We start from the raw sequence: 19,996 nt of genomic DNA on the forward strand, positions 1-19,996 counted from the left end.
TACAGAAGTGGGAAAATGAAAACTGCAATACTAAAGGCAACAGAACTTTGTTTCAAAAGGGTTTAGGGAAAGCACAAGGACAAAGCTAGTAGAGATTAAGCAAATATTGTGAAAGCAAAAAAGAGGGATTTTAGGAAATATAAGCAGACTCAAAAAAAAAATGAAGACAGGGGTGTCTTGTTAGAGAGACGGTGATCAGATGTGCAAATGCACAAGCTGAGGATAAAATGGCCCAGTCAGTGGGTAAAGGAGCCAAAACTTTTTTTAGGTATATAAGTAAAAGGAGAAAAACAAAAGGCAGAATAGTAAGACTAAAGACAGAGACTGGGAGACTTGTTGAGGGAAACCATGTTAATAGCTGATCATCTTGATAGTTATTTTTGTGCAATTTAACAAAAATGAGAAAGGCAAGTCGGATGCTTGATTGCACAAGGAGGCGATTTTGCCCAGTGTGTATGGACAGCGATGATGGAGAAAGCCGCTGGGCGGATACACACTGAGCAATTTTACCGATTTTCCGGGGGGGTGGACAAACAGGATGGTATGGAAAGCCATCCAGCCTGTTGCTCACCTGCTAGTAACACCAGCAGACAAGCATCGGCCGCCAGGGATGATGTAGGAGCATGCATCCGCGCTAATCGCTGGCCCGTACACACTGGGCGGCTTTTCAGCTAAAAGCAGCTCAAATGTCAAAACTGAGCTGCTTTCAGCTCAAAATCGTCCAGTGTTTACAGGCTTTAAGATTTGGGTGGGGTGTTGTCAAACTGAAATTAAATTGCAGTGTAAAATTAAAGCAGCCAGTATTGTTACCCTGCACAGAAACAAACTAACCTACCCAAATATTATTCTTTGCATATGTTACATTTGCCCCATTACAGTGCAGCATGTTTTTCTTCATTTGCTTAAAAAAAAAAAGCAGCATTGCAATCAGGTCTGAATTAGGCCGATCACTTTAAAGGAAACTTTAGCGTAAGAATGAGTTTACACAGGCATGGTGCTGAGTGAGGGAAAGGAATAGGCAAAGTATTCTACTGGGCAGGGGAGGTGATGCGCTACAGAGTTCACAAAAAAGTGAGGCTGTCTCATACCTCCCAACATGGCCCATTTCAGGAGGGACAAAATACTCTGTACCTGGACCAGCATATCAGCCGGTAAAACCTGGCTCTGAGTTGTACACGACCTATGGGTCAAGTAGCGATGGCAGGGTGTGTGTTTGTCAGTGTCATATTAGCTGGGGCATTTCTTTATAGTATACTAGCTGGTTAGGTTTGGTTGTGTCTTTTGTTTTAAGCTTAACCACTCACTATGCCCATGGTGTGACTGGCAACACCTGTCTGTGGACTGCTCCCCAAAGTTGTAGTTTTTCTTAAACCCCATGTCCCCTACCCCCTTTATGTTATGCAACTCTGCCATATCTTGCATGTATGACCCACTTTGTAGCGGCGGAGCCATTTTTGTACACCCCCCCCCCAGGACCCTGGCGGTATTGGGATTGCGGGTGTTAGGAGCTGTGATGTGAACCTAATCTGAACCCAAGCAATGTCCTCTACCCCATCTATGTTATGCAAATTTGAAATTTCTTGCTTCCCTGACCCACTGTGTGTAGTGACGGGACCCCTTTTTAATATAAACAGGTGGGGGAACATATAATGGGGGAGATTCTCTAAGCGAAAAATGCGGTAAAAACCCCGTTACCGGGTTACCGCGGCGGGGGGCATCTCCAGAAAAATCTGGCGATGCCGCATAGAAGCCAATGGGCTTCTACCGCAACCCCCCGCCGCCCCGCGCCGACCCCCCGCCGCCCCGCATCACCCCCTCACCTGTGTCCGGGCAGCACAGAGGTGCCAAGAAACCTTGCAGCATCCCTAGACGTAAGGGCATAGCCTAGTGCACACTGATCAGCCAGAATTTTCAGAGCAAAATGCTTATCTTTGAGGTGAGGGGTTTATCTTAGGGGTGGTTCTAGAGTGGCAGGATGGGCTTTGCTGTGAGATATATTGCATAGTGGACCTTTTTACAGATGCTTCTATTTCCCTGCACACACAGTAGTATTCCTGGGTTGCCAATGTCTCTTGAGTGAATAGTAGCTATATCCATTCATGTGCTTCAGGCAGACCATCCAAGCACAGCATTGCAGGACTTTGTAAACTGTCTCTAATGTACAGTATATTGTTTTGTATTATTTTCTAATAATATTCTGAAAATTCATAAATTGCAGTATATTTTCTGGAATTTTGTTTTATTACTGTTTTGTTTTCTGTAGACATCTTCTGACAATGTTGATGTTGTCAAAACATGTTGTTTATGATATTAAGCCTGTATAATATTCGTAACGAACCTCTAGTACAGTGCCACATAGTGACCAGATTACAAGGAACAATTCAGAATGCCGTCCTTGTATCACTATGCAGTAGCTAACTAATGGCTAGGTGCATGGAAGGTTTGGATCTGTTTCCAATACAAGCAGCTTACAGCTTGGATTGGCGTTATTTTTATCAATGCATAGTCATAAAGTATTCTCACTGACACTTTTTCCCCCTGCACTGATTGATTAATGAGCAAACTCAGTGGTCTGGGACCAGTGTATCAGATTGCAAAATGACACAAAGTCTGTATTAGTGGAAGTAACCGATACCAAAGGAAACCACGTGATGGGCGCAACATTTCAGGACTTTGTGGGATGCTTACAGAAGTACTGTACCTTTTTTATGAAGGTCATTAATAGTCTCTGCGTTTAGGAACATATATGGTCATGTGACGATGTGATTAATTGCTTCATAATTAGAAGGTTAAATTGAAATAAACCTAAAGCAATAGAGAAAGACATAAAAAAAAATGGAAATTAAATTTTTGTCTTTATTCCCTGTTGTGTTGTGTAATTAAGCTGAGTACAACCTACACGACGTGTAAATGATACAATGTCGCTTCATGATTTCCCTTCAACTCCCTGAAACTCCTTGAAAAATGCTATCTTTTGTGAAAACTAAAAGATTTCACAAACAATATCGTCAGTAGCTGTATGCTGTAGTTGACGATATCCTCAGATTATGCTGCATGTACAGACAATAGAAGGTATCGCTAATGACCCGCTGGAGCGTTTATCCTTAACGATATAGTACGTACACCTTAGACAATATGCGTATTGTTTGAAATACCGTCTAATGTGCAAAGAGCTTTACTCTCCCTATTCTGTTTGTGTAGCATAATGTTCTTTTATCAATTTATAGACCTCATTGGGACTAAATCTGTGACATATATTCCGACAGTCATAAAATCGGCACTTTTTGCAGATTCTTGGTCAAATTTACATTGACTTATTCAATCCAAGTGCCGACTTGTCAACTGTCAGAAAAATCAGGAGGTCAGAAAACATGTGAATTAGCATGTCCATGTGTTTTACTCTAATGCGAGGTGCGAGTGTCACAAGCCACGCCCTGGCTTGGCTTGTGACACTTGCACCACAAGCCCTGGCATCAGCATCTGCGGTGATCAAGGCTCTCCGGTATCCTGACATTAAGGACCTCACAGTGGAGCAGTTAACACCAGTATTTTATGTAAAATCATGTGGTAGCCAGCCCACACTGTTGTAATAACTGGTACGAGCAAATGCTTTTATCTTGCATTGGAGCTATCTGTGTTCTCCAAATTCAAAGTTTTATCTGCAGCATAAAGCGCCCCTTTTCATATATATATAAATAGGTGCACAAAAAACCTTTTGGAACCAATGTCCATAAACCGGTAATAATGATTGATCAAATATGTTTGACTGGCACTTTAGGTCCGATTGTAACCTGGCTGCTCCACCATCACCCGGATTCACAGGTTGTAGCAATCTAAAAGAAAAAACAGGAGCGATCCATAGTGCAATATCAAAGATAACAAGTTTTTATTTGTTTAAAAAATTCCATGCAAGGACAAGAACAGGGTAACGTACCGAAATGAACGGTTCAACACAACCGTAATGTATATAGGCGTGGATTTCTGTGACCCGCACAGAATGTTGGAGTGGTTACACTCTTTCAGTGTTCCGCAAGCAGGCAGCGCCAGGCCACGCATATATACATTACGGTTGTGTTGAACCGTTCATTGCGGTACGTTACCCTGTACTTATCACCATTTATCAAGTCCTTGGAGTGCCGTGTGGTTGTGAGTGTTCCCCCAGCAAGGGTTTTCACCCCCATCCAGTTCCATATATATATATATATAACAGTCCACTTTAGCGGCACTCACGGATATAATACACTTGAAGTCAGCTGGTTGTGATGACAACCAGCTGACTTCAAGTGTATTATATCCGTGAGTGCCGCTAAAGTGGACTGTTATATTGTGACCTCTTTGAAGGTCTCATTGATGGCACCGGAGATCTTTATCATTATTCATACGTGAGTGCCGATCTGACTCGACTCTATATATATATATATATATATATATATATATATATATATATATATATATATATATATATATATATATATATATATATATATATATATATATATATATATATATTATATTTTATAGTGTGTGTGTGTGTGTGTGTGTGTGTGTATATATACACATACATACATACATACATACATACATACATTGCATACTATATAAAAATATATGTATGTATTGTGTTACAATATGTTGTGTGTGGGTACTTTATACAGTGCTAGCGCTGGGCTGGGCAGGGCCTCGGTCAACACCCAAACTTTTGTTGTTCCCTAGTGAGTCATTGGGACTTGGGAGGAAGAGGGTGGAAGTGACTCTACAAAGGACCATGGGAGGAGGAGCTGCTGCTGGGCATGCGCCCCAGCCCCCTCCTCGACCAGCGGCCATTTTTATTAGGGGCAGATGCTAATATACAGCCCCACCAGCAGTACCGCATGTGTCATTAGCATCTGCTCTGGCGGCAGCGCTGGCGGGCAGGCAGGTGGGTAGACTGGCGGTTGGCTCAGCTCAGAAATGCAGGAGCAGAGCCACCCATAGTAGTGGCGCTAACAATTGTATGCCCCACTGATCACCAATGGCAAAGGAGACCACCCCTAGACATAGGCCTTTGCCCTATGCAATTGACTAGTTTGCCTATGCCTAGGGCCGGCTCTGTGTTAAGTGTGCAGTGTGTGACTGAGACACTTTGGGATGGGTCCTATCTATCCCACCTGGTACCACTGCAGATTCCTGGAGATTGTGCAGGCAGGGGGAATGAATTAAGTGGAATGAACATGTCCGCTGCACATTAAAATCTTTAGGTACTTCTCTCCTCTCACCAATATCCAGGTTTGTGAGAGCTGACCCCCTCCTTACTTCTATATTTTATTTATTTGCTTTCAATCTGGGAGCACTATTAATCTTTTTCCAGATAAAGAGCAGATTTTGGCTTACAGTATTTTTGTTCTATTGTGTTTTTCAGGGTCTGAACGGAATGTCTGCAGATGACAAGACTGAATCGCCCATGTACGTGTATGAGTCAACTGTGCATTGTACAAATATTCTACAGTGCCTCAATGACCAGTGGAAACAAGACATTCTCTGTGATGTCACCTTAGTAGTGGAAGGAAAGGAGTTTCGAGCCCATAGGGCGGTGTTGGCCGCATGCAGTGAGTACTTCCTGCAAGTGCTAGTTGGGCCAGCAGAACATGGACTGGTAATCAGCCTGCCAGATGAGGTATGAGTTTGATCATTAGCTGTGGTATGACATTTATTGACATTTAGTTGTCTATAGCTTGTGCTAGAACACAGGAAATGTTTTTTTGTTAGATTAGTACCAGTACTAAGATATCTATGCTCTGTACATCCTAAAAATTAAAGTCTGGGGCAATTCAGTCCTGATCACAGGGCCGCAACTTTTAGCAGACCTGCGATCAGTTATCACCCTCCCTGCCTGAGAGAAGGGCCGCCCCTGTGCATGGCTGCGAGTAGGCTGCCATGCGAACTGGGGTAAATCTACTCACCATCGAATAGATTCTCCACCCATGTGCAGCACTGCGATCCCGCACATATCCCATCACACAGTTCAAAAAGTATGTGCTGCACATACTTTTTTAACTAGCTTCAGATCAAATCGCATGCAAATTGCATGCAATGTGAACGCATTCAAAATGCATGCAATGATCACACCGTGTATGGGCACATTTAGCCTTAGCAGCGCCGCTTCTGGGTTGTGGTTTGTGTGGCCGGGTATCCATGGAGACAATGACTGCGATGATGAATAATAGTAGTATTTAAGTTACAGAGTGGGAATAGTGCATTTCCTAATAAAGTGTCTGGGCAAGGATCATTTCCTTGGTAGGAATAAAGAATAAACACGTAAAAAAAAAAAATTCTCTAAATCAACACAAAAATTTAATAAATTCCCTTTTGTAGATCTGGTGTAATTTGTTCAAACTTAACTATCCAATGTAGAAATCTTGAAAAGTTGAGATTATTCCTTTTTCCATCAAAAACACTGAAAAATGTCTTTTCTCAAGACCAGTTAGAAAGAAAATGTTGAAATATTTACATTACATTACAAACCTTCATTTTGCAGTTACTTATGAATATTTTTTTCCTTTAAATACCATCTGGTCACCCTTTTTTAATGGTTTTATGCATTTGTCTCTTTTTTTTTGTGCTAAAGGGTGTCATATATATAAATGTCTGTCATGCAAGGGTACTGTGGGTCATGCCAATGTTCTGGGCAAGAAGCCATTATTCAATTAACATTACTTCATCGTTGCTACTAATAGCTTGTGAGTGGATGGTTACGTTATCTCAGTGGAACACTACTCTAGAAACAGCTAATGCTTGTGAGGACTGGTTTCTTACTTTGTGCGGCTGTATATTATGTCTTAAAAGGTGCAAATAGGGAGTAATTACATTACAAACCCATGATAAAACTCAGCCTGCCTTTCTTCAACAGTTTTTTTTCTTGTGCTAAGATCATTCTTTGGAATATATTTGCTGTAATTGGTACTCAAGGTGTCAAATTAATTTGGACACTCAGTTTATAGATACATACATATGACATGTAGTTCGGTACTCTAGATACAGCAGTTACAGGCCGGGGTACCCTCCCTAAGGATACATGTAGCAATCCCGGAATTTCAGGAAAAAGACGACAATCCTGCTTCTGACTTTTTACACAGTGCAATAGTGCTGATTTAATATCAAATAAACATTTCAAGGTACTCTGTGGCTCGGTTATCATAAAACCTCCCCTTGGTTCTAATGAACCAAGTTCAATTACATTGTCTTATGTACAATGGATGGGTAACCATATAAATGCAGACATTAAAAACATGGTACACATGGTCAATGTTTTTGAAGTTTGCCTGTATATGTGGTTACCCCTCTACTGTACATAAAACAATGCAACTGAACTTGTGTCGGAAGCTTCCTGGAAAATGGGGCTCAGGAGGCACATATGCAGAACTGGTCCTGAGGCTGCCCAGACGGACCACTTTCGGAGATGTAAGCAGAATTTATGCCCAAAGTTTCAAAAGAAAAATAACACCACCGAAATATTTGTCTAAAATATAGTAAAATAAAAATGTATAAATGTACTAATAAAATGAGTTCAGTTCATATACAGTATGTACAGTATGTAAAATTGTGCTTTATTTTCTTCTGATACATAGGTGTACATCCTTACTGAGCATATGCATGGTCTAGCAGTGTGTTCAGGGCCTCCTGAATTAGATACTGTTCCTAAGAATGTGTTTTTAGGAAATACTTATATGTCCTTGTACTAGGTAGGGAATTCCACAGAGTGGATGCAGTCCAGGAAAGTCTTGGAGCCAGAAATAGGAGTATAGGCCCATATACACTGGGCAATTTTGAGCTGAAAGCAGCGCACTTTTGTCAATTGAGCTGCTTTTAGCTAAAATGCCACCCAGTGTCTACTGGCCAGCGATGCGCACGGATTCATGCTCCCGCATCATCGGTGGCCATCGCTGCTCATCTGCTGATATTACCAGCTATCCATAGCGTCCTGCTATAGAAAGTTGTCCACACCCTGTGAAAATCGCTGGCTAGGGGGGAAACTGCTCAGTGTATATGCACTGAGCGGTTTTCAGGACAGCGATTTTCTCAGCATCGCTGTTCAAGATTGCCCAGTGTTTATGGACCTTAAATGTGAGTTTGATTCCGAGGGACTGGTCAGAGAAATAAATTACACATAAAATAGATACATATAAAGACAAGGAAACAGATGTAGACTGGTATATTTTTGTTTGAGACTTTTGGGGTGTATTCAATGCGGCCGGCGAAGGGGGTTTTATGGCGAGGATGGGTTGTTTTCAGCGAGGATCACCAAAAACATTCCATCCTCGCTGTTTAACCCCCTCGTCTGCCGCTCGCCCTATTCTATGTTCCGGGGGAATCCTCGCCATCAGAGGCAATGTTGATTATATGATCAACCACTGCATGTTCAAGTTGGAGCCTAATAATGTCACTAAATTATATCATTAATGATATAATTCAGGTTTTATGCACTACATTGTTTGCCAGGGAGTCTCACTTATATCGTTAACGATATTACTTGCAGAGCATATCATTTAGTGTGTGTGGGGCTGGAGTCAAATCCACTCACGGGCAAATTCAAAGACACCATGGATAAGGATGGGACCCTAAAACTACATTATCTTGCAACTTCCATGAGGTTGCCAAGGACCACTTCTGGTGTCCTCCTTTGCCCATTGATTCCATAAGAAAACCTAATCTCTCATTTCGAGTCCTGCCATCTGGCTTCTGTAATGTAGCCTGTCGCACTCTTGCCTATTTTGTTGCGCTCTGTAACCCCAGTGTTGCAAATGCTACACTTCATCTGATATTGGCAACTTTGGCCTATTAAAGTTGCACACACAAAAAAAAACCTTGGGGGGAAACCAGTTGAAACAGAAGAACATAAATAATGCATTACTAAATCTGAAAGGAATTTGGTATACAGCCTCTCTGAGTTACATGCTTGCTCTAGCCTGCATTGTAAGCTGAGGGAACAGAAACAACATTTGTGGCTTGTTTGTCTCAAATTCTGCAGTAGTATGAGATTTAATATTTTAAAAGGCTTATTTTGCTTTGGGAATTCTAGATGCTATACCTCTATACAGTATATACTGTAGCCAATTAAACGTCACATTTGGAAAACTGTATGAAGGGTAAAGCTTTTGTATTTGTACACATTATTATATTTATGGTGAATGTAATTATCTGTGAGATTCTGTCGGAAATGAACACAACATGCGGCTGTGACATAATTGATGATGGGAAATAGACCTTGCATGTTTTGTTTTGTTGTTTTTGCTCCAAACTATGAATTAGTGCAGGAGGTTCTGTAGTGATTAATTGGATTGTTCTCCTAGGGCCTGATCCGAGGTGTACATAGACATGTTAACAGTTGCATCTGCATCTTTATGCTAATGTCGCATACAGCTTTTAAACATCAGAGATGCCTACTTGAAGCCTCTTATACCGGTGCTGTTCTATCCCATGTACACCTTTTGACGTTTGTACCATCCCTTATGACAGGTGCAGTTTGGTATGGCCTCCTTTTGAGAGTGGATCTGTGTCTTTAAATGCAACTGCTTTCAGCAATACCCCACATTGGGTTCACCCACTGACAGTCAGGATCCCAATGGTCAGTACACCAAAATCAAAATCCTGATTGTTTAAATGCCCAACAGATGTACTCTGGACTAACAGGGCTATTCTCCCTCGTGAGGATCCCTGACCCTCATAGAGGGAGAATAGAACCTATCATGAGTGCAGTGAGCCACAGAACCTGCAGGGGGCTCACCCACCTCCCAGAGTATTGGTGGTCAGGTTCTGATGTTGGTATACTGATCATCGGAATCTCGACTGTTGGCCCGCTATACCACAACTCTGTGGCCTGCCAGCTACAGTGGAGGGGGCGTGGATGAAATTGCACACAGGCCCCTTCCTCTCAATAGAATAACTCTTTGATTTTCCAAATATTTATTTTCCACAAGAATATACAAATACATTTTTCAAAATCATACAATGTGATTTCCTTTTTTGTTCCCCTTTTTTTCACATTCTGGCTCTCACAGTTGATGTGTACCTATGATGGATATTACAGACCGCTCATCTTTTTAAGTATATATGTGTGTGTATGTGTATGTATGTGTATATATATATATATATATATATATATATATTTATGTAGTAGTGACACATGATATACTGTAGTACAGTATCTTTTCATGTAGTTTGTAAGCAGTGAAATAGTTATAGAAACTATTTCTCTATTTATCTTTCAAACTCTTTTTGTTATGAGATTTAAAAAAACGGGACCTCTATTTAAAAATATAAATGTATACCTTTCTATTTGTTTCACTTTTAACTAATATGACATTATAAAAACAATACTTTAATACCCCTTTCACACTGCAGCTCTTAACCGGTATATTGCCATTTTTTTTAGCCTTTTAAACCGGTTAGAGCTGCATTGTGAAAGGGCCAGTCTGCATTTACTTTTTACAAATAACCGGTACTTGCAAACGGGTAAAAAGCCGAGTCCTACATGGTTCAGAGCTGTTTTTTTATGCAGTGTGAACGGCTCTGAACCGGTATATAGGTATCAGGCAGCAGTTAGCACTGAGCTGGTTATCAGCGCAGCGAATATTTAATAATCGGGAGCCGCTCATTACATATGTGCATATGTAATGAGTGGCTCATTCATATGCGAACATGTAATGAGCGACTCCTAGTGACCCTTGCACGCCCGCTGCCTACCGCGCTGCCCGGATCCGCAGCCAGGTACCAGGGGAATGAGGGGGGTGTTACTAGGTGCTGGCTGTGGGGGGGCCCTGCTGCTTTACCGACACCTACGGCTGCCGCCCCCGGGTCACCCCCTGAACCCGCTCTGCCTACTGCATGGTATATTACTGGTTAATTACTGTGTACCTTTCACAATGGGTTCAATGTGAAAGGTACAAAAATGGTAATTAACCAGTAATATACCATTTACAACATGCAGTGTGAATGGGGTTAAACTTGCTCTGACCTGGTTAAAGAAACATAAAAAAAAAAACGGGTCAGACCAGGTTTGGCAGTGTGAAAGCAGTATAAATCTTCTATGTAGGTCATTTACCATATATACTCGAGTATAAGGCGACCCGAATATAAGCCGAGTCACCTAATTTTACAACAAAAAAACTGAGAAAGCTTATTGACTCAAGTGGGACCCTCACTCGATTATAAGCCATGGGGGGCTTGTTCAGCATAAAAAATGTTCTGCAAAAGTAGGCTTATACTCGAGTATATATGGTAGTTGTTTTTTTTGCTAAGCCATTTTTGCACATTAAACCTTATTGCATGTTCTTTCCCAAGTTGGTGCCTAGAGAATACACTGTGCCTGGGGCTGAGTAACTACGTATCCAGTTATTGAAGGTGGGGTTGCATACTGTACTATACAGTTTTATTGGGAAATGTGGAACATATACATACTGCTGGTGTTTTTTCTTTGACGTAATAAAGTGAAGCTAAGAGCATAAATGTGAGAATGGTTGGAAGAACCATTTCCAACAGTCTTGCTGCTTCGTGTTGTTTTAAATGAGGACACAGCAAAGTATCGTAAAACATTTAGCTCTTAAATGGTGATTAAGCAACCGCTGAGATGAGGCTTTCCTACAATTTCTCCCTGTGCTAACGAGTGGGAGACAGCCACGCACAGCATAAATCCCTCCTACAGTACATACATTACACATGCATGCCCATATGATCACTCGGCATCAGAATGGTATTCTATGCAGAAACTTGCTTAGCTGGATGTGAGCAAACTAGGGTGAGGTGACCGTTCTTTAATTAAATTACTCAGAGCTATTTACATGTTGTCATTCATTATTTATATGTGAATACAACTCATGTTCTATTCTGGGAATAATTTGCAATAGATTACGGAGTAGATATGGATATGAGGTAATGGTTCATTCATGCTTTTTTTTTTAAAAAGGACAAAACATGGTGGTGTTTTAACTCGTTTGTATTTGTCATCTAGCGTTCATGATTTTCAATTCATCAAAATCTCATAACAATTCTACATTGCTGGCAGCTGCTTCATAACCCCCTCAAAGCTGGGTGGGTCACAGTAGGAAATAAACAGATTAGGCAGAAGTAGTTTAAAGAGATTTTTATCCAAGACCAAAGATAAGTGGAATATGCTTATAGTAAAAATTTTTCTAAATCAGCAATATCATGAAGAAAAAAAATGCTTCTTTCCTTTTGTTGCTTATGATGAGTGATAAAAGAGATGTTACAACACTTCTGTCTGTGGGGTGGACGGAAACCAGCTCTACCATTAGGGTGCCAGGATCTGGGGAGGAGGGAGGGGGGAGGGGACACACCGATTTATCCCTATCACAAATGTAAGGATGCCTATTAGGAAGACATCCTAGTTGTACTTAATACAGGTGGTGGAACATCTAAGATGCCACCTCCACACATTCACTTAAAGGGGCTGTTAAGTGGGTATTGGTGGCAGTGTGAAATGGGGGAGGGCAGTACATTGAAGTTTTGCACTAGAGTGCCAATTGCCTTCTGCTGACCCTGGGGGTGGAACATTTCAAATGTAAACTATTGGCCAGGGAGCAGAACCTGCTGCAATACCTGACTCCAAACAGTGAGTGCTAATCCGAAACTGTGGTGGCGAGTGAGCGGCTAGTTACAATGAGGCAGAGATCCGCAGGTGGGTGCTGTGGGTTGTTCAAGTGCTGCTAAGCTTTCTGGGAGGTTTTAGAAGGGCATAGGTGTCCCTCTGTAATAAAATGACCAGTTATGGCAAAGCTTATATGTGCTTGAGCACATAACCACAAATTTGTCTTACTTCTCTTTTTTTTTTTTTTTTTTTTTATTATCTCCTACTGTCTCATATACTACCCCAGCTTCCCACCCATTACACTCTCTCTCCACTCTATGTGTATCTCTCACTCATTCTCTGTGCATGGCCCTCCCAGTCTGGTTTCCCCCATCCTCCTCCATTTGGTTCTCTCGCCTTTCAGATAGGCTATAGTGGTGGATTATCAGGATGGGGGCATTTGTCAGGGTCATGCCTGTGGGCTGGCAGGTTCTCAGAGGGAAGCTCATGTTGGGAGGAGAACAACATCTGGCCAGACCTAGCAGGCACTTTCACTGTGTCAGAGTAGAAGCGTGGTGCACATTATCCGATATGATATATTTTTCATCCTCCATAAAAAATATAGAATGTATATCAGTATATTATGATCTAATATAAGTCATAATATAAAGGGGTATTCCTTCCATTTATCATAATATACAGATTTATACATGGCTGCCCTGGTTGGAATATAAATCCACAAATGAGTTTTTAAAACGTATATGTCCTCTTGACAAATATGCCCCTTTCCCACTGCAGCTAAAAAACGGTAAATTGCCGATTTTCAGCCCAATTCACCGTTTTAAGGCTGCAGTGGGAAAGTGCCAGAGTTGAAATACCATTTAAAGTTAAATGGTATTTCAACCCATTTTTAAAGCAGAGTCCTACACGGTAAAATAACGTTTAAGAGGCAGTGGGAATGCCTCTTAAACGTTATTTAGCCTCCAGGCAGTCCCAGTGCCTGATGAGAACTAGTAGTTCTCACTTTGTGCATGTGTAATGAGTGCACGTGCATAATAATGAGCCGCTCATTACATATGTGCATATGTAATGAGTGACTCATTATTATGCACGTGCACTCATTACATATGCGCAAAGTGAGAACTACTAGTTCTCATCAGGCACTGGGACTGCCTGGACCCTGCATGGACCCTCGCTGCCTCCCCACTGCCCTGCATCCCCGTGCAGGTAAGTACAAGGGGAGGGGAGGTGAAGGCACAGGGCAGGTACGGGGGTTAGGCACTCTTTACACTGGGGGGGGGTTAGGCACTCTTTACACTGGGGGGGGGGGGTTAGGCACTCTACATTTTACAGGGTTCACTGCAATGGGAATGGTACTTAAATGGTATTTAAAACGGTAATCTGCTGCAGTGGGAATGCTAATACCGTTTTAAATACCATTTAAGATTACCAGTACTTTAAACTGGTCTGCAGTGGGAAAGCAGCATGATTTATGGCAATTCTGGTAAGTGTTACTTACGATGATCCCGCTCTCCTCTTCTCCTTTCTCTCTACCCACTTTTTCTGTTTGTTTGTTTTTTATTCTCTGTGTTTAAATACAGTATCTACCTGTTTTGTTAATGTTCTCATGTTTATATACGGATTTATAACTGATATCAATCTTACGGCCTTTTGAATATTTCTGCTCTTCCCTGATATCGGAACTTTTTTTTCATGAAGGTTCTGCATATTGACTGCTATTGTTAATAAAGACAGAATGTATAAAAAATATATACAGATTTATACCTTCCATAGATAATATACATTCCTTATATGCTGTATGTCTTAAAACACAGGCACATCTTCCATATGTTTTGATACATAGACACACTCCATATGACCTAATATACAGAGACACAATATATTACAATACACAGAAATACACTTTCCATATATCATTATATACATTTTTATTATATGTTATAATACGCAGATACACCTTGCATAGATTATATAATACAGAAACACCTTTGCTGTAATAATATACAAAGAGACTCCTTTAAATACACTATGTACACAAAAGCGATTGGACACCCACGTGCAATAAAATGGTGTGCTCCTGCAGCAGAAACGTGTTGGCGAAGGTATAATACCTTTTCCGATCAGGTGGATGTGTTTGGGGTGGGTGATTGCCAGGATAACAGCTCATGCCAGAATGTACAGTAGATGCAGTAAAGCATGGAGGTGGTGGCATAATGCTGTGGGGCTGTTACCTCTGGTTTTACAGAAAGTTTGGTAACCTGATTGAACTGGCCAGCTCAGAGTCCGATTTTAACCCCATTGAGAACCTCTGGAACAAATTGGACGATGCACACTTCTAGGCCAACACGACCTTCTTCAGTGTCACAGTTGGTCACTGTACTTAAGACGGAACAGCAAAACAGCAAAAAATTGTAGACCGTTTGCAGTTGTGACCTACAAAGTACTTAAATTAATATAGCCTCTCACAGTCCTGTAATTTCCACCTCAAAAATATTTCCAGGATCAGACCCTTTCCCACCCAGGATGAAACAAACCCACTCACTGGTCATCTCCAGATTGAAATACTGTAATCTACTACTATCTGGCCTCCTTGAAGTACAGTAAACCCTCTCCATTCCAATTTATCCTCAATGCTACTACACAGGTCATCTTCTTCTACAAATGTGCTATGGTCCCCTCCCCTCTCTTTCAAGCTCTACACTGGCTCCCCTTCCGGGTCCAATTTATGCTCACTTCTACCCTTTCTGTGTCCCTATCTTTTAGAATGTAAGCCCTATCAGTCTCTCCTCATGTGCCTTTTCCTTTCTTTGGTTTACTTTTAACAGCACCTAACCCTAGGTCTCAGCCACTCTAATATTTATTTCACAGTCCTTTTTCCCTGGTGCAACTGTCTTCATTAACTATGTACTTGTCCTAAATGGTATATGGTCACTAGATAGACAAGCATTAGGTCGACACCACTAGGTTGATAAGGTCATTAGGTCGTCATGGGTAAGGTCAAGAGTTAAAAGGTCGACATGGGGTTTTTCACTGTTTTTTTGAGCCGACGTGCTGGCAGGTGGTATTTCATGGCCTACCATCCACTAGGGCATGGTGGGAGAATAAAATAGTGTGGCAAGGGTAGCGAGACATGCGAGGGGACCCGGTGCTACGTTTTGGTGTCCATATTGAGTCGACATTTGGGTAAAAAAACTGTGAAAAACCCCATGTCCACCTTTTGAATGTCGACCTAATGCTTGCGTTTACCTAATTACCATGTAGACCTAATCCCATGTCAACCTTCAGTCATGTTCACCTAATGCTTGTCGACCTAGTTTCTGTCTATCTTATGATCTACATCCTCCTAAATTGCCTTGTACTGTAATCCTTGTTTTCTTCTTTTTTACTCATGTATATACTCTGTTAGGGGATGTGAAACCCTTATAGCGCCATATAAATAAACAATAATAGTAATACATCATAATATACAGACATTTCTGCCACATACACACAATTTCCCATATATAATAATATACTGACTATCATTGCACATATATCATAATATACAAATAATCCTCCTATATGTGAAAATATGCAGTCAATAATCCCATGTCATAATATACAGACACACCTTTCTTTTGTCATAATGCAAAGTAATGTTTTGTTTGTTTCTTGGTAAAAAAAGGTTTTGTAATTTATGTATGTTTAAGCCATTTCTTAGTTTATGTATGGTATTTACACATGCTTGTCTTATAATTAACATGCCTACTCATTTTATATCATTTTTTGATACTATAGGATCTGTGACACTACTGGCAAACAGGTAGTGTGATTTTCAGTACTTTAAAAATTACTGTATTTGCTGGCGTATAAGACTACTTTTTTCCCCTGAAAAACATGCCTCCAAGTGGGAGGGTCGTCTTATACGCCAGATGCACTTATATAACAAACTCTATATTTTGAGTGGAAATATTGGGGGGTCGTCTTATACGCCGGCAAATACGGTAGTTTATTTTCTTAACTACTAGATGTGGGATCAAGTATTTCTTTTATATAGCCACAAAAGACCTAGCACCAGTCCTTCAAACAGCCACAACAGTAGATTGGATTTTTTGTTGGTGTTGTGAGACCTAAAATAGTTGGGTACACACTAAAATAAAGTATTCTTTATTTGTAAATAGTTTAGGTACAAGTACAGTCCTCTATTAAGTTGGAATACAGCTTACCCTAGGGGTGTACAGCTTGCCCTGTATTATTTCTGTTAAGTCATCAGTGATCCCTTTATTTTCCAGTGTGCATGTGTCCTGTCCAGCAGTTAACTTTTTTCCCTGTTGGGGCCAGTGGTGCACTGCACAATGTGCCCATTTGGGGACAGTGGTGCACAGCGTGCCGTTGGGGGCAGTGGTACACAGCATGCCCTATTGGGCCAGTGGTACACCTGCGTGCCCACCTGGGGCCAGTGGTACACAGCGTGCCCACCTAGGGACAGTGGTGCACCGCATGCCCTGTTGGGGCCAGTGGTGTACAGCTCGACAGATAATGTTAAAAAAAAAACCCTGTGTTTAAAGTGACACACTAGAGAAATGCATCTTAAGCCAGGTTTAACACACAAAAGAGGGAAAACCAGACGTGTTTAAACCTCCACCTGTAATGCCCTCCACTATCCTGGTATAAACAGATAAAATATACCTGTATAAAAGCACATTGTATTTAACAATCTCTTGTGTTTTGAAATTTAATTTTTTTATTATTTATTTATATTTTGCTTATCCCTTAAATTCTTATGAAATGATTTATTTATTTTCTGAAACACTATTTAAAATTTACAGATAAGACTGCACAAGTATCAAAAATATTAAATTATCTGTCCCGCAGAAGATGTTTTTTGAAATGTGCAAATGTTTTCCTCCTTTGTGATTATGTAGCAATGATATGTCATTTCCTCCACATAATCTGTGATTGATGGCACCAGACTGAACATACAGTACAGCAGGATGTATGGTTCTTTCCTCAAATGTGTACATTCTGAGGATAACTACTACTGGATCGGAATGCTTACTAGAAAACCTACCGTATTACTTCCTACCTATTATGTGACTCTAAAGTTTGGCTCTGAAAGCTGACATACAATAAAGTCATATATTTAGACCTATGTGCATTAGTGAGTCAGGGGTAGATGTAGAAAGCAGTGATAAGGGAGAAGTGAGTCATTGGAGAATTTGCCCATAGCAAACAAACAGTTGCTCTGTATAATTTTATATTATGCACCTATAGATGTTACTTCAGTGCTGATTGGTTGCCATGGGCAACTTCTTCACGGGCTCACTTCTCCTTCCTTGTCACTGCTTTTTACATCTGCCCCTCATTACCTGCAGGTTCATACCCATATATCTGCTCATCTAGTCTAGAGCGCACATGTTTTCCTGCCTTTGTTACTGCTGGCATTGTTCATACATGGCCTTCTGTAACAAAGCATCATCTGAGTCTCCCAACAGATGCACTGTCTGATTGAAGTCGCTTCTGCTCTCAGAACATTTCTCCAAGTAGAACATTTTAGTAGTCTCGTGGGTGTTGTTAGGAAAGAGAACATACATTAAATATTCAGCAATTCATTCAAGTGAAAATGCTATAAAAATATGCTGCACTTTTTATTCAGTTCTACATTTTCATTACAATAAGGTATGACTTGTGGCCAAGATCTAATTAGACATAGCAAAACTACAATCACCATGTTTTCATTTCCATAATGTGTGTAATGTATAGTATAATTATAATAAACTGATAGTACATCTTAGAGCTCTGTGCCCTATTTGGCAACACTTACATTAACCACTGATCTTGATTATTATACAACACTATATAATTCTTATCTCGACAATACCGTAGGAAAATAAAATGACTGGAATTTCTACCTATATACTGTAGACCAATGGCAATACATTTAGCCAACACCACCTGCCCACTGGCCGTAATAAAATTGTATGGAATTCTATACTAACATGAGATGCTACACCTACCCAACATGCACACTTGACCCAATCATAATACAGTTGTATTATACTCTGTATAGCGCACCACACCCTGAAACCTTGACATAATCAATGGACCTGACCTCACAACAATTTGGTCTCAAGCTGTGAAGAATGTGAGACGCTAACCTACTCATAGTGGTATCACCATTGGTCATCATTATAGTAAAATTCTTCTCACTATGCCAATGGAGGTCAAGCTTCTAGATATTAGCTGTCTAACATGAGAAATGGGCATAAATGGGGTTTTTATTTATAGTAAATAAATGGAACAAGAAATTATGGTCTTAACATTTCGACTGCAACTGATTGGAGATCATCACTGTGGTGTCCACATTACTGAGGGTTTTCTTTAAGGCTTTTTATATACAGTAAGCAGTCACATAGCTGTCAATGGTTGACTGTTTTGTCAAGCCCTCCCGTAACTAGTTCTTATGGCTTACATTTATGATCTGGTTCCATTTTCACTGACTTGCTACTTCCTCTTAGTAGTTTCTCGGACACATTTCGTCTTTTTCTATAGTTCTTATATAAATCAAGAAAGATCAGTGTGAGTTGGTGGCTTACAAAGAAGCTCCTTGCTGGCAGATTCACATTGGCCTCACTCTCCACCATCTTTACTCCAAGTTTAGAAATGAATGAAGGAAACAAGAGCAAATAAAATGGCCTCTGGAGCCTTAATAAAGGTAGTGGTAGATATATAATATAAACGGATATAAAGGAGTGTTTTTCACTATATATTTATATTTAAAAAAACGTCCTTCCCATGTTTTTTCCTTTTATGTACCTTATTATTATATTTGAAACCGATATTTACTGTTGATTGACTGATATTCATGAATATTATTTTTGGTGTGACACTGCAAGATCCTGGTTTTAGCTATTCACTGTTTGACAGTTCTGCGCTTCCAACAGTGAGGCTATCAGATTGCTATAAAAGTACATTGCATATGTCATCCTCTGCTGATCCTTAAACACAGCATCACTGTGTACAAAGTCTTCTGACGGTCGTCCGCATAATGTTTGGAACTCGTATGATCTGTCGCATGTTGTTCATGTCGTTTCTTTCATATAAAAGCATCTATTTTGCAGATGCCGAGGAGTGTAATCTGCAACATGGCAGCCTATATTAGCATAAAATGACCCAGTTCTGTCAGTTTGATTCATTTGCCCCTTTGTCTCCCTCCATATTATAAGTGCTATTAATGGTTCCAACACTTCATATGTCAAAGTCTTTCTTCTTAATGATTTGAAAACGTGGTTTGTTTCCTCCTTCTCTACATTATATACCTCATTTAAGATTCCACTCGCATACAGATTTATGCCATGCTCTTTCATTATCAGACCGGGAGCAGCATAGGAGTGATTACATATGGTGTAGGGTATGCACGATCCCAGGGGCAGCAGA

At 40.6% G+C, this 19,996-nt stretch overlaps 1 protein-coding gene across 3 annotated transcripts in view; it reads left to right on the forward strand.

Moving 5' to 3' along the window:
* The window catches only part of BACH2 (BACH transcriptional regulator 2), a 243,483-nt gene that overhangs the window by 169,191 nt on the left and 54,296 nt on the right, over positions 1-19,996 (forward strand). For all 3 annotated transcript variants that reach the window (XM_083177041.1, XM_083177043.1, XM_083177042.1), the window contains one exon: positions 5,399-5,653. In XM_083177041.1, the coding sequence (XP_083033167.1) occupies positions 5,399-5,653 (255 nt within the window). The remainder of the gene's footprint in view (positions 1-5,398; positions 5,654-19,996) is intronic.

The sequence above is a fragment of the Crinia signifera genome, chromosome 3 (assembly GCF_055691185.1).
Source record: "Crinia signifera chromosome 3, ASM5569118v1, whole genome shotgun sequence".
In the NCBI taxonomy this organism is placed as follows: domain Eukaryota; kingdom Metazoa; phylum Chordata; class Amphibia; order Anura; family Myobatrachidae; genus Crinia; species Crinia signifera.